General features: G+C 39.0%; 1 protein-coding gene across 3 annotated transcripts in view; it reads left to right on the top strand.

Moving 5' to 3' along the window:
- Window positions 1-13,722, top strand: part of NF1 (neurofibromin 1) — a 202,710-nt gene that overhangs the window by 154,855 nt on the left and 34,133 nt on the right. For all 3 annotated transcript variants that reach the window (XM_075904830.1, XM_075904829.1, XM_075904831.1), the window contains 11 exons: window positions 1,120-1,552; window positions 1,805-2,145; window positions 3,855-4,057; window positions 6,451-6,644; window positions 7,872-8,012; window positions 8,212-8,491; window positions 10,451-10,665; window positions 10,867-10,928; window positions 11,038-11,152; window positions 11,922-12,023; window positions 13,537-13,677. In XM_075904830.1, coding sequence (XP_075760945.1) covers window positions 1,120-1,552; window positions 1,805-2,145; window positions 3,855-4,057; window positions 6,451-6,644; window positions 7,872-8,012; window positions 8,212-8,491; window positions 10,451-10,665; window positions 10,867-10,928; window positions 11,038-11,152; window positions 11,922-12,023; window positions 13,537-13,677 — 2,227 coding nt within the window. The remainder of the gene's footprint in view (window positions 1-1,119; window positions 1,553-1,804; window positions 2,146-3,854; window positions 4,058-6,450; window positions 6,645-7,871; window positions 8,013-8,211; window positions 8,492-10,450; window positions 10,666-10,866; window positions 10,929-11,037; window positions 11,153-11,921; window positions 12,024-13,536; window positions 13,678-13,722) is intronic.

Below are 13,722 nucleotides of genomic sequence, written 5' to 3'. Positions count from 1 at the left end.
TGTGCAATAGAAAAAAACATTTGTCTTTAGGGCAGACTCTCTACTTGCTGCACCATATGTAGGTTTACCTTTATGCCCATATTATTTCTCATAGGAATTGTATAAAAATGGTGTCTCCAGTGCACTTGGTGGTGTTTAATTTTTATTTTTTAGCATGTATTTGTGTGCATTTTGTCTTTTCTAGCAAAGCTGTAGAGTCCAGGGTATGGCAGCAGAGAGATGCGGTAGGGAAATGGAAGTGGCACAGATTTCCACAAGCTACTGTGGAGTTTGACTATAATTTGCGTTAACGGTACCTAATAACATAATATTTGACGTGTTAAAAATCTTGTGAATTAATTTTAGAAAATGTCTGTCCTCAAAGATGCATAGCAGATTTACTTCAAAATGAAACAAATAAGAACGTGCTGAAAGAGTTAGATGTTTTCAGAAAACCTAATCAGCACATTTATACTAGTTATTTGGCCATTCTGTCAGACAACCCATTAGGCAGTAGGATGCCAAGTTCCAGACTACAGCAAATGCAGCATGAGAGTCACAAATCCTTCAAAAGAGGGATTGTAGAGTAAATGTCTGAAGATGCTTAATTAGGGCAGCCTTGCTATTATAAATTACCTTTTTATGTTTCAATATGGGTGTAATTTCCAGGTGGGGGAAAGTAAATAAATTGGAGTTTGATGAGGAATCCTTGCTGAGATGATGATCCTCTCTACTTTGTAGAGAGAGAATCTAAACTGAATTATTTATGTGTAGTCCAATTTTGTTGCAATTGATATGCAGTTGCTCTGCAGCACATATTTTCTTCAACTGAGATGTTAAACACAGGTCCTCTCTGTTTATTTCTGGGGCTGCAAGGCTATAAATTAAATTACATGGCACTCATTCCAAAAAGAGGAGAGCTCCTCATTGTGAACCTTCTAATTCTCTGCCCCACATGATGGAGGAGCTAAAGTTTAATGGTAATGGATGCTATTTGCCTATTTTCTACATTGTTTTTGCAGATCCAGTACAGTTGTGTTAAAATATCTGGAGTATTACATGCAAGCTAAATATTTTTTTCCTCTCTTAACCAAGAGAAATGACAAACGTGTGATATTTTTTAAAATTTTTTTTTTTTAGGTTCAAGACCGGTCAGATCAATGGTGATTTATTAATATACCATGTTCTACTAACTTTGAAGCCATACTATGCTAAGCCATATGAGATTGTAGTGGACCTCACTCACGCCGGACCCAGCAATCGCTTTAAAACAGACTTCCTTTCCAAGTGGTTTGTAGTTTTTCCAGGTTTTGCTTATGAAAATGTCTCAGCTGTTTATATTTACAATTGCAACTCTTGGGTCAGGGAATACACCAAATACCACGAGAGGCTTCTGACAGGCCTGAAAGGCAGCAAAAGGCTTATTTTCATAGACTCTCCCGGGAAATTGGCAGAGCACATTGAAAATGACCAGCAGAAACTTCCAGCTGCTACCTTGGCTTTGGAAGAAGATTTGAAAGTGTTTCACAATGCTCTCAAACTGGCCCACAAAGACACCAAAGTTTCTATTAAAGTAAGTCTCATTTAACACCCTTCCTATTGAATTGCTTGTATAATTTGGCATTATAGATCTGCATGCTATTAAGTCTTAGGGAGAAATCATGACCAATGTAGTTCACCCATCACACTGGTAAATATCACTCCTTTGTTATTCAGATTACAGCTACTCATCCTCCCCCTTTAACAAATGGTGATATCAGATCTTGTTCATTCTTCATATTCTTAGCTACAGCTACTAAATTATACTTTTTCTTTCCTTTCTAAGGTTGGGTCTACCGCTGTGCAGGTAACATCAGCAGAACGAACAAAAGTCCTGGGACAGACAGTGTTTCTAAATGACATTTACTATGCCTCTGAGATTGAGGAGATATGTCTAGTTGATGAGAACCAGTTCACCTTAACCATTGCCAACCAAGGCACACCACTCACCTTCATGCATCAGGAGTGTGAAGCCATCGTTCAGTCCATCATTCACATACGGACTCGATGGGAGCTGTCACAACCAGACTCCATCCCACAACATACTAAAATCCGCCCTAAGGATGTCCCTGGAACACTACTGAATATAGCATTGCTTAACCTGGGAAGCTCAGACCCTAGTTTACGGTAGAGATCTCTTACCCCTTATCTTGACCAAAATGTGTGATAATTTATTTCTAAGGTTTCCCCATTAGTAAGTATTTTGCAACAATCATAATTGTTTTCACCAAAGCTCCACAAACTTTAAATTTACCTAGGAATAACGTTAATGGTTCCCCAAAAAAGATCAGCTACTACATGGTGGGAAAATGAAGTGTAAATTGTGTGAACTGTAAAAATTTTGGACATCTTTTATTCTGAAAACCCTCTTTATAATTGTAAAAAGAAATATTTCAATTTTGAAGGATGAAATCTCATATGGTTGTTTGCATGCCAGTTTGCTTCATTTAGCTAATCTTAAAACCCTGCACATCTTTCTCCTGGTTTTGTTTTTAAAAACAAACTAGAATTTTGTTTGGGAGACCTTGTGGCTCTTTTGCCACTAAAAAGAGGAACTAGCATTAGTAAGATACATATTAGAGCTGGCTGGAAAATTTCCCAACTGAACATTCTTCCAGTGGAAGAGGCAGATTCATCTAAATCAAAAAGTTCTGTGGAAGCATCCAAGTTCTGACAGAAGCCAGGTAGGCTTCCCATGGAACCCTGCTTGCAAGGCAGGTGACTGTCACAAGCCTGGTTTCCTGCCAGGTTAATCACTTGGCAGGCTGACAAAGTGCTGAGCATCTGGGAGCTTTTTGGGCTCTCAACATCCCACAAGGCCTGATTTCCAAGCTTCTCAGGATCTCTGGGAGGGGGCCTAGAAGCCCTGCATCTCAGGCTCATGACGCCAGGGCTGACCACCAGAAAAGCTGCCTCAAAGCTATCTCCTCCAGGGTCGCTGGCTCTAACCTGCCAGGTGGAGGGTGGAGTATCTCAAAAGCGGGTCTTCCAGGCTCCCCAAAGTGCAGGACTTTTGGCGGTGAGGGAGGGGAGGCCTCAGACATTTCAAAAAGGTCTGTGTGATTGGGGAATTTCTGCTATGTGGGAAATTCAGAAAGTCCAGTTTTTCTTCAGTTTGGGAAGGAATATATTTTGAAATGTCAGAACTCATAATGGGAATTCCAGTTTCTAGCCAGCTCTGTATAGGTGTTTGTACTTACATATATACACAGTATAATATAGCTAAACATGTCATTTAATCTTTATAGGCTATGTTGTTCTGTGCATGAGAATATTTCCAGCAGTCACTTTTAATGCACATGAGTTGCCTTATTGCCATTACTGTGTAAAATGATCTGGGTAAGATATAAGCACATTAATATTACTTGGGCAGTAATTGAGAGACTTTCCCAAGAATGAACTGGTTTTAGTCCATCACAGAAATACCCTAAATTCAAATGTACACACTGATTTTATATTGATTGGAAAAACCATTGATCAGACTTTTGCTTGGTAGTCCTCTTCTCTCCTCTTCCTTCCTCCCTCTCTCCATATCATTCTAATCTGTTTCATCCAAGAGTAACTGGACATGGAGCCTTTCAGTGATGCTCTTTCAATTTGTCAGAAAAGGTTTATTGAAAGAAGGAGCTTTCTATGGTGCTGGCAGTCCCTGAAAGGAAGGAATTAAGTTCAGGGCCTATAGTCCTGATTCCCTTGGCATGGCAACAGTAGACTGAATTTTAAGAGACATGAATACTATTCTTGTATTGTTTTTAATAGAAGTATTTATTGTGTACAATTTTTTTTAGACGCATAGGAAAATGTTTTTAAATTGCATCACGTATGCTTTTTTGCAGGTCTGCTGCCTATAATCTTCTGTGTGCCTTAACCTGTACCTTTAATTTAAAGATTGAGGGTCAGTTACTGGAGACTTCAGGTCTTTGTATCCCTGCCAACAACACCCTTTTTATTGTGTCTATTAGTAAGACTCTGGCAGCTAATGAGCCACACCTTACCTTAGAGTTTTTGGAAGAGTGTATTTCTGGATTTAGCAAATCTAGTAAGTAGCTTTCATTTTCTCTAACACTAACAATGAATTTGAAATGGTTCAAACTCTTCAGTTCTATTACAGAGTTAGTAAATGTCTTCATCTTATTGAGTCAATCCATCAGCATATTAGGCTTCAGTTAGAAATGCAGCCTAAAGCATCTGCAGGTGCTTTTCAAGTTTATTCTTTGCTAAAAGATTGACCTGGGTCTGGGGCCAGTCCGGGTGGGAGAGGGAGGCGGAGCAGGAGGGGAGGAGGGCACACAGGCTGCCTGCCAGCTTTTTTCCAAGGTGGGGTATGTAGGCCTCCTTCGAGTTGCTCCCTAGAGTCAGGCCAAAGTGGCGATGGTGTGTTGTGAGCAAGACACAAGAAGTCATTCTTCCACTCTACTTTGCACTGATTTGGCCTCAGTTGGAGTACTGTGTCCAGTTCTGGGCACCGCATTTCAAAAAAGATGTGAACAAGCTGGAGAAGGCCCAGAGAAGAGCAACACAAATGATTAACGGTCCAGAAAACATGAGCTATGAGGGAAGACTGAAAGGATTGGGCTTGTTTAGTTTAGAAGGGGCATGATAGTAGTTTTCAAGCATCTAAAAGAGTGATAATTTCATGGAAGTTAGGTCCATACAAGGCTATTAGCCAGGGGATAGAAATGGTGTCCTCTGTTTGTCAGAGGCTGGAGAAGGATGACAGGAGACAAATCGCGTGATCATTGTCTTCGGTCCACCCTCTCTGGGGCACCTGGCGCTGGCCACTGTCTGCAGACAGGCTCCTGGGCTAGATGGACCTTTGGTCTGACCCAGTACGGCCGTTCTTATGTTCTTATGTTACTGTTACAAGGAGGAGGGAGACAAATTGTTCTCCTTGACCTCTGATGATAGGACAAGAAGCAATGGGCTTAAATTGCAGCAGGGGAGGTTTTGGTTGGACATTAGGAAAAACTTCTTAACTGTCAGTGTGATTAAACACTGGAATAAATTGACTAGGGAGGTTGTGGAATCTCTATCACTGGAGATATTTAAGAGCAGGTTGGATAGACATCTCTCAGGATGGTGCTTGGTCCTGCCATGAGGGCAGGGGGCTGGACTTGATGATTTCTCGAGGTCCTTTCCCGTTCTAGTGTACTGTGTTTCTATAGCCATGTGGCAGTGAGCAGCTATTCCCTGAGGGCAGTCTGGGACAATGGGGGCCATGCTGCTGGTCAGCAGCTGCTTGCTGCGGTGCTTGCTGCCCCATGTGATCATTTATGAGTATAACTGTCCCCGCTATCACACCTCTCCCTTTCTGTTTGATGCAAAACAATTGCATTCCATGCACATCCTATTGTCCTGACACAACCAAACCCTGATCGTGCTTTAGGTTACGATAAGAGGAAGCTGCATAGCAAATTTGGTGGTCCTATCTTTTACTGTTAAAAGGAGTTGTTGAACAAACGGACAGGCAGGCACACAAACTGTCTAAAATGTATAGTAGATATGTGTCCTAACCAGCAGATTGAGAAGTGCTCTGGAATCAAGCGGTGTCAAGATACAGCCTGGAATCTGGTAGTGTGGAGAACAATGTAAAGACAAAAGTACTTCTTTCACAGAACTATTTAAACAGTGCTCTCTTTTATAGAATCAATGTCTAAAAGATTCTTTTGGTGTTAAGACAAATTGTACAAGTGGTTTGTAATTTATAATAATATTTGTTTAGAAATATCTTACTGCCTATTAGTTCTTTTACACCAATACTGAAAATTCTGTACAATGGCATTTTGTGTTCTCTGGTGAGGATTACTTTAGCATCATGAGTTCACTAGTAATAAACACAAATCATATTGAGTTCAATGATGGTGACAAAGCCTGAAGTCTAGAAAACATAGACCCAGAAGATATGCAGGGTCTTTTCTCTACACACATTATTAATCTAAAGGAAACATAAAGGCTATGAATTCTTATCCAGGATCTGTGCTCTCTGGCCTTGGTAGAGTCTTACTACATAGCTGTCCTTTTTTTCCTTGTGTAAAAATGGGATTATAATACTTCACGTGAGTGTTGAAAATTAAGATTTTTGAAAGCACGTTAAAGATGAAAGTGCTGTGTACATTCTAAATATTAGTATGTTTATGAACTTAGAGCCCCTTTCTCTCACATCTTTTCAGCATGAATTAAGATATCACTTTTATTTCCAGGTTCCTAAAGATTTCTTAGATGTTACTAGTGAGAAAACTATTTCTTTTCACAGCTTGTCCTTTTGCCCAATAATCCTAGTTCTCATCTTTTACCAATTTTTTTGTCCAGGTACCTAGACTTTATTTTAGATAATAAAATTGTAAAGAAAAGTGCTTGCAAATAATTCTTGCAAAGACGAGACCAGAAATGGCGTTTTGTAACAACAATGTCTTTTTTTTTTTTTTTTTCCAGGTATTGAACTGAAACACCTTTGCCTGGAATATATGACTCCCTGGTTGTCAAATCTGGTGCGATTTTGCAAACACAATGATGATGCCAAACGCCAGCGAGTCACTGCTATTCTTGATAAGCTTATAACAATGACAATAAATGAGAAACAGATGTATCCTTCCATTCAAGCGAAAATATGGGGGAGTCTTGGACAGGTACTAGACTGCATAAATTCATCACCTTTAAACAGTAAAGTGTAAATGTAATTACAGGCTGTAATCCACTAATCCCCTCTTTTTTTGTCCTATGACTGCATGGTGTCAGTGGACCACTTCTCCTGGAATGGTCCTTTGATATGTGTTAGCTACTTTGCTTAATCTGTTCCACCCCAAGCTGTTATGCTCTGGTCTGGTCTACACTACAGAGATAGTTTAACTTAAGGCACTTGTGTCGACCTAGCTCCCTAAGCATCTATACTACAGTGAGATGTAAGTCACCCATTGCACTGACCTAATAATGCCACCTCGGCAAAAGGCACAGCACTTAAGTGGATTTAGTTAGATCAGTGCAATGTTAGCATATGCACTGCATCAACCATTCTAGCTGTCAGCCACTGACAAATCAGTGCAAGCATTCCTGGTGAGGGCATGTTGTTGTTATCGGGCAAACACAGAGAATATGGAAGGTAAGGGGTGAAATCTTGGCTTTGAGGTCAGTGGAGTTTTGCCATTGAATTCTATGGAGCCAGGAATTTATCCAAGTTCGTAGATGGTGAAAACTACAATGGATTTAAACCAGCAGCTAAACATTATGGGTAGCCTAACTCAGTGATTAGTACTGTTTTGTCTGGTTAGTTAAGAAGAAATATTCTTTGCACTGTGACTTGTATTAAACATGTAGCTTTCTCACAACATAAACGTTCTTGCAAGATGTGAGTTATGGTTTTCTTGGTAGCTAAGATCATGCATGGCTAATGGTCTAGGCAATAACTTACATCAACTATAAGACCTCTTCTTGCTTTTTAAAAAAGAAAACAAGATTTACTTTACCTCCAAAATCCCAGTTGTTTAATTTACAAATTATGTTGCTCTAAATAATACATTAACAGCTTAGATTCAAATTGCATCTAGAAAATGATGCAAATCAAGTCCTCACAACCTAAGTATGCAGCTGTGAAGTGCACACACTTAATTTATATTAAAACTTGATGGGCTTTGTCTTAATTCCGATGTAACGCCATGTAAACATTATGTTAAATTAAGCATGGTTCTTCATTGAAAAATCACTGAAACTGGTGCTGTGATTTCCACCGCAAATGTACAATCAAGCAATAGAACTAAGTGGTCACTTGTCTAGTAGGCTGCTTAATACAGACTGTTGCACCTGAATTTCATTTGACTGACATTAACAAGCAAATGATGACAACCTATTTTCTCCAATAGATAACAGATCTACTTGATGTAGTGCTGGACAGTTTCATCAAAACCAGTGCTACTGGGGGGTTAGGATCCATAAAAGCTGAGGTTATGGCAGACACAGCTGTAGCACTCGCTTCTGGAAATGTGAAATTGGTTTCAAGCAAAGTAAGTACTCCCGTTCCTTAACTTACCTTTAAGTCGATCAACAGTTTCACACTGCTCTTTGGTACCTCTCTAAGCAATGGTACAGTAGCATTTTAAAATATGTTCTTAACAGAATCCTGGTCAAGTTTAAATGTAAAGTGTGAGTGAAATTTTGAGCCCAGTTTTTGCTAACTCAATGAAAATGTTTGTTCCCTTTCAGGTAATTGGGAGAATGTGCAAAATAATCGACAAGACTTGTCTGTCTCCAACTCCTACATTAGAACAGCACCTGATGTGGGATGATATTGCCATTCTAGCACGTTACATGCTGATGCTCTCCTTTAACAATTCTCTTGATGTGGCAGCACATCTCCCCTACCTCTTCCATGTAGTTACTTTGTTGGTGGCCACTGGTCCTCTTTCCCTCAGAGCTTCCACACACGGCCTGGTCATCAACATCATTCATTCTCTGTGCACCTGCTCACAACTTCACTTTAGCGGTAAGTTCTTACGAAATATTAAGTTGATCACTTAGTAGTTTACTTTGCGTTTGCTAATGTCTCCCTAAGCTGTTCCTGTCCCTTTCTCCCTACTTCATTTCTGTGATGCTACTGTATCCAAGACCACAGGTGGGTCTACAGTGTTGTATTATCAGACGACTAGTAAAGCTGAAGCCTAAATCAGTACTACATCATGGCTGAGGCCAAAGCTTTCTTGACCAATGGCTACAGTGGAGTGGTAGGAATTTATTACCTGTGATGGGCGTAAGTTTAGAAGCATGTATAAAGAGAGACACTATATCCTAACAATAGTTAATTATAAGATAATTGTTTTGTGGTATACAAAGCAATAATAAAGTGGCTGAGATCGATAGTTGAAACGAAAGTGAATCATTTAATCAATTTCTTCTATTCATTGTGGATATTAGTGAGCAATAAAGATGAATCTTTTATAATACTAGGATGTATTTCAAAACCTCAGAAGAGAAAGTGCTGTGTTACTGTTTTGCAGCTTTGGCAGGGACTGCCTCAAGGGTAAAATGAGGTTTGGGCTAAGGCCTGATTAGCTGATACAGGGCAGGTCTTTAATGTAAATGTAAATAATGATTAAAGGGAGTGGCTTGTTTGGAAAAGGGCTGATGTGGGCATATTATCAACAAGGATTTTCATGAGATAAAAAGGAAAATGGCTGTGTTCTAACTGGCTAAAATTCTTTTGTTGAATAAATGTAGAGAATAGCAGGTAGCCAAAATGTCACTTGTATAAGACATTTGTGAAACTAAAATATTAGCGGATATCATATATCCTATTTTTCAATGATCCCAAGATAAAACTTACTGTGAGAACCAACAGTTAAACCCATTAGGGAGTAGGGATGTAAACAGTTACCAGTAAGCATCACTCTTACCAGGTGATGCTTACTGATAACCAGCTCAGCTGGGACCACCACACCATGGCATCACAGTTAAGCGTTTAAACCAGTTCACTGATTAAATGAGATTTTACATCCCTATTAGCAAGGATATCTTCATATTATCACAAAATTGCAGGTATAAAAGCATATTATAGGAACCTTAATCATTCCAAAATTTTGTGCATAAATGAGGGCCATTTTCCAAGAATCTGAGAGCCTGTTGCATATACTCAGGGCTCGACAATCTTCTACTTGCCCGTGGCGAGTAGATTACAACCCGGAAGAGCCGGGTTCGGGCAGTCTGCGCATGCGCAGTACAATCTACACATGCGCAGATCACCGGACAGCATGGCTGACGAGCAGGGCTCGCCGCAGCTCGGCGAGCCCTGCATATTCCAAAAATTAAGCTTCACAATATCCCAGAGACATAGGTAGTTATCTCTGTTTTACTGATGGGTAAACTGAGGCATAGTGCAGCAAAAGGCCAGATTTATAAAAAGTGTTGAGTATCCACAAAAGGGATAAGATTTGTAAAAGAGCTCAGCTTCCATTTAGACATTCAAATGAAATGGCCCAATTTTTACAAGTGCTCAGAACTTACAGCCCCTATTCAGAAATTTGGGGCCTAAATAACAAGTATAGTACTCAGCAGCACTAACTCCCAGTATCAGGTTTTAACCTTTGAATAAGATGTTCTTCACCCTTTTCATTCTGTGACCCACCTCAGAGAGAACTATCCCCTTAACCAAATTCACTCAATTCCCTGCTGCTTGTTTTCAAAATATTTATTTCTCCTGGCTGCATTTTGAGAATCAGAACACAAGGTCACGCACCTAGTAGCATAAGTACAGGACAATGGCATATAAAACAGTATTAAAACAGGCAGAACAATACACAAAGGGTTTTTTCTCCCCATGTGCAAGTGGTCTACTTCCTAGAATACATGCTTACACCTTAAAAATGGGCTCTTGGTCTTGAAGGTACTTTTGGAAATGTGGGATGGGATTCGATGTATTAAATGCAACTTGTAAATTCTTAATTAACAGAAGAGACGAAGCAAGTTTTGAGACTCAGCTTGACAGAGTTCTCACTACCCAAGTTTTATTTGCTGTTTGGAATCAGCAAAGTGAAATCAGCAGCAGTCATAGCATTTCGATCCAGTTATCGGGATAGGTCATTCTCTCCTGGTTCTTATGAGAGGGAGACGTTTGCACTGACTTCTCTGGAAACAGTTACTGAAGCTCTGCTGGAGATCATGGAGGTACGATTTATAAGACAGTGACACTAATAAAAACCCTGTGACAGATCACGTAGTATTGCATATATAGATGTTGGCTTCCTGTCTAGACTTAGCACTAAAGTGCTTAAATAAGGAATATATCTGAGAATTAAAAGCAGATACATATTTTAAATAGAATAATGCTTTTGCTTAAGGTCACATGTATTCAATATCTTTTTTTAGGCTTGTATGAGAGATATTCCAACATGCAAGTGGCTGGACCAGTGGACAGACCTAGCACAAAAGTATGTTGTGATTCACAGAACTTAACCTATAAACTGCATGTGTTGTAGATGTGCAATTCTCACTTATGGAAACAAACTTATGAATACAACTTACTTCTCTTTCTCCCAGGTTTGCATTCCAATATAATCCATCTCTGCAACCACGAGCACTTGTCGTCTTCGGCTGCATCAGTAAACGAGTGTCTCATGGGCAAATAAAACAAATAATCCGAATTCTTAGCAAGGTATATGGTTCTTTGTTTTTCCTGTTGTAACTCATGGAATCGCTCCTTTAATGGCCAAATAATTGTCTTTCTATTAAATTTTGGATTCAGCAGTATTTAATGATGAACACATTTTCAAGTGAATTGTTATGCTGAACAAGGAATTGAAGCATAATTGAAAATCCAGAGAGAATTTATCTCTGAATTTGGAGCATTGCATTGAGATTAAATCAAAGAGCTCAGTACTTAGCTGTGTCTGTGTAACTATGAAGGAAGCATTCTACATTTACCAGCTGTTAAAAGCAAAGTCACGTAAGGAGAATTTGAATGACTTGCATACCATTTATGCAAGTGAAATATTTTAAAACTATGCCGTTAGCTTGGCAGTGGTGCCCATGATACCAAACCTGATCATATAGCTGTATTTAATTAAAGGTGACCTACATAACAAAAAGATTAGTTGCCTTTGAGCATTTCATTACTCAAATTTTGTACACCTAAAATTTGGGTGAACAGTGTCTGAAATATCAAGACTGCTCAGTCCTTCTAATATAATACCTCCATGGATCCTTTAACAGTATAGCATCTTAACTGTTTTAATATGCACCATGTCATGTTTTCTAGGTTTGTCACACTCACTGACCATCCTACAGAATCCTTTTAAAACCAGTTTAAGCTTTTCAAAACCTAATCAAAACTGCAGTTAATGATTGATTAGAACTTTAGTCTTTACATCCTGGGTTTGATAAAAATTAAATGTTTGGATTTTTTTTCCCATTTTTCCAAAAAGGGACTTGAGAGCTGTTTAAAGGGGCCTGATAATTACAACAGCCAAGTTCTTATAGAAGCCACGGTTATCGCACTAACCAAGCTGCAGCCACTTCTTAATAAGGTAAATAACACTGATAAACCTTTAAATGTGTTGTATAAATGAAAACTATAAATGTGTTTAACCTCAAAAATATCTTAATGAAAATTGTGAATTTAATCTCTGGAGGAAACACCAATGTCATCAGTTTGTATTTATGACTCTGTGCAAAAACTAGAAAACCCAAGCTTGCATATGATTGTCTGGTGAAGCAGAATTATAGGCCAAAGCCACAGCAAAGCTTAAAAGGAAGTTATTTCATGATCTCTCTGGATCCCTTTAGGTTTTTTGACATTCAAATCTGTGATTGCTGACACAGGTCTTCTGGTTCATGGCTTGTCATAAAAGCTAGTCTCGTTTGTCTTGAAATATTCCAGTCATCAAGTTCATGACTATCAACACAGGCAGTTTGCATACAATTATGAATCTCTGTAAAATTTCCTTGTGGAGTAGTATTGCACACGCCCTCAAAGGGGGACATTAAATTTGAAAATGGGGTAAAGCTTTTGAATCTGGGGATTCCTGGAAGAGGGTGGCTACTTCTGTAAAGTGTCTTCTGCTTTTAATGATCTTGTAAATATGTTTTAAAGATAAATTAAATTTCCATCAATTTTCTAAGTATTTGCCTTCGGGAGGCATGTTAATGTAATGTTAATCTTCCATACACATCAGAGAAGATACACAAAAATTGGTGATCTGTCTGCAAGATCTTCTGGTGAAGTTACCATTTGATATTTCATCCTTATCTTAGTAACTTTATTTCATATTAGCAGCATTATCTCTTTAGCCAACTGGATGGCATTATGTAGCATTTAGAATTAACAGTGAGTTGCAGGAATTATTAGTCTCAGGTTCAGTTTTATGTTGGTATACCATGAACTTACGTTTTAGTACTGAAGTTTAATTCACAGATTTAAGGTAAAGACAGTGAAGGCCACGTAGACTTTAGAAATTCTGCTTTATTTCATTTTAAATTTGTTTGACTCTACCTCAGTAAAATACAAAGCTGGTGACTTTGGATCCGGATCCTGCAAATCTTGCATGCATGCATGCATCTCTGGTAATTTCACGCACAGAGGACAGAATTAGCTCCCCAATATGTTTGTCAACTATAAGGAAGACGACATCTTAATAAAAACCTCTGTTTGGGAGTCCTGAATTAGTTGAATGCTCACTTGCCCAGCAGGTCTTTGAGACTGGGGCTCTAATGACCAGACTAGTTTGACCTACCGCATTATGGTCATATCTTTTGGAGTCTAGACTTGGTATTGAACACAGATACAATGCTCATTTGAAAGAATGGAATGAATGGGGAGGCACCAGTCATAAAGAATGATTCTTGCGACTGATTCTTCTGTGGTACTTAGCACATCCACCTTGAATACAACTGCTTGGCGAATGCAAATAACAGACCACTGCCAATCAAGGATGGCTTAATAATGCCTGTCATATACAGGATTACCAGGATACATTGTATCCTGTTTTATTCATTTCCAGAAACTGTTTTGAAATTAAAATCACTAATATTTTTCCCTAGGACTCTCCTATGCACAAGGCCCTCTTTTGGGTGGCAATGGCAGTGCTGCAGCTAGATGAAGTTAACCTTTATTCAGCAGGTACAGCACTACTTGAACAAAATCTGCACACCTTAGATAGTCTTCGGGTATTCAATGACAAGGTAAGTGATCCACCCAGTAGTAAACTGTGTGAGCAGCCCTGAATG

This window comes from Pelodiscus sinensis, chromosome 21 (assembly GCF_049634645.1).
Source record: "Pelodiscus sinensis isolate JC-2024 chromosome 21, ASM4963464v1, whole genome shotgun sequence".
NCBI classification, from domain to species: domain Eukaryota; kingdom Metazoa; phylum Chordata; order Testudines; family Trionychidae; genus Pelodiscus; species Pelodiscus sinensis.
Note: the sequence above shows the minus strand (reverse complement) of the source record. Positions and strands in the feature narration are given on the sequence as shown.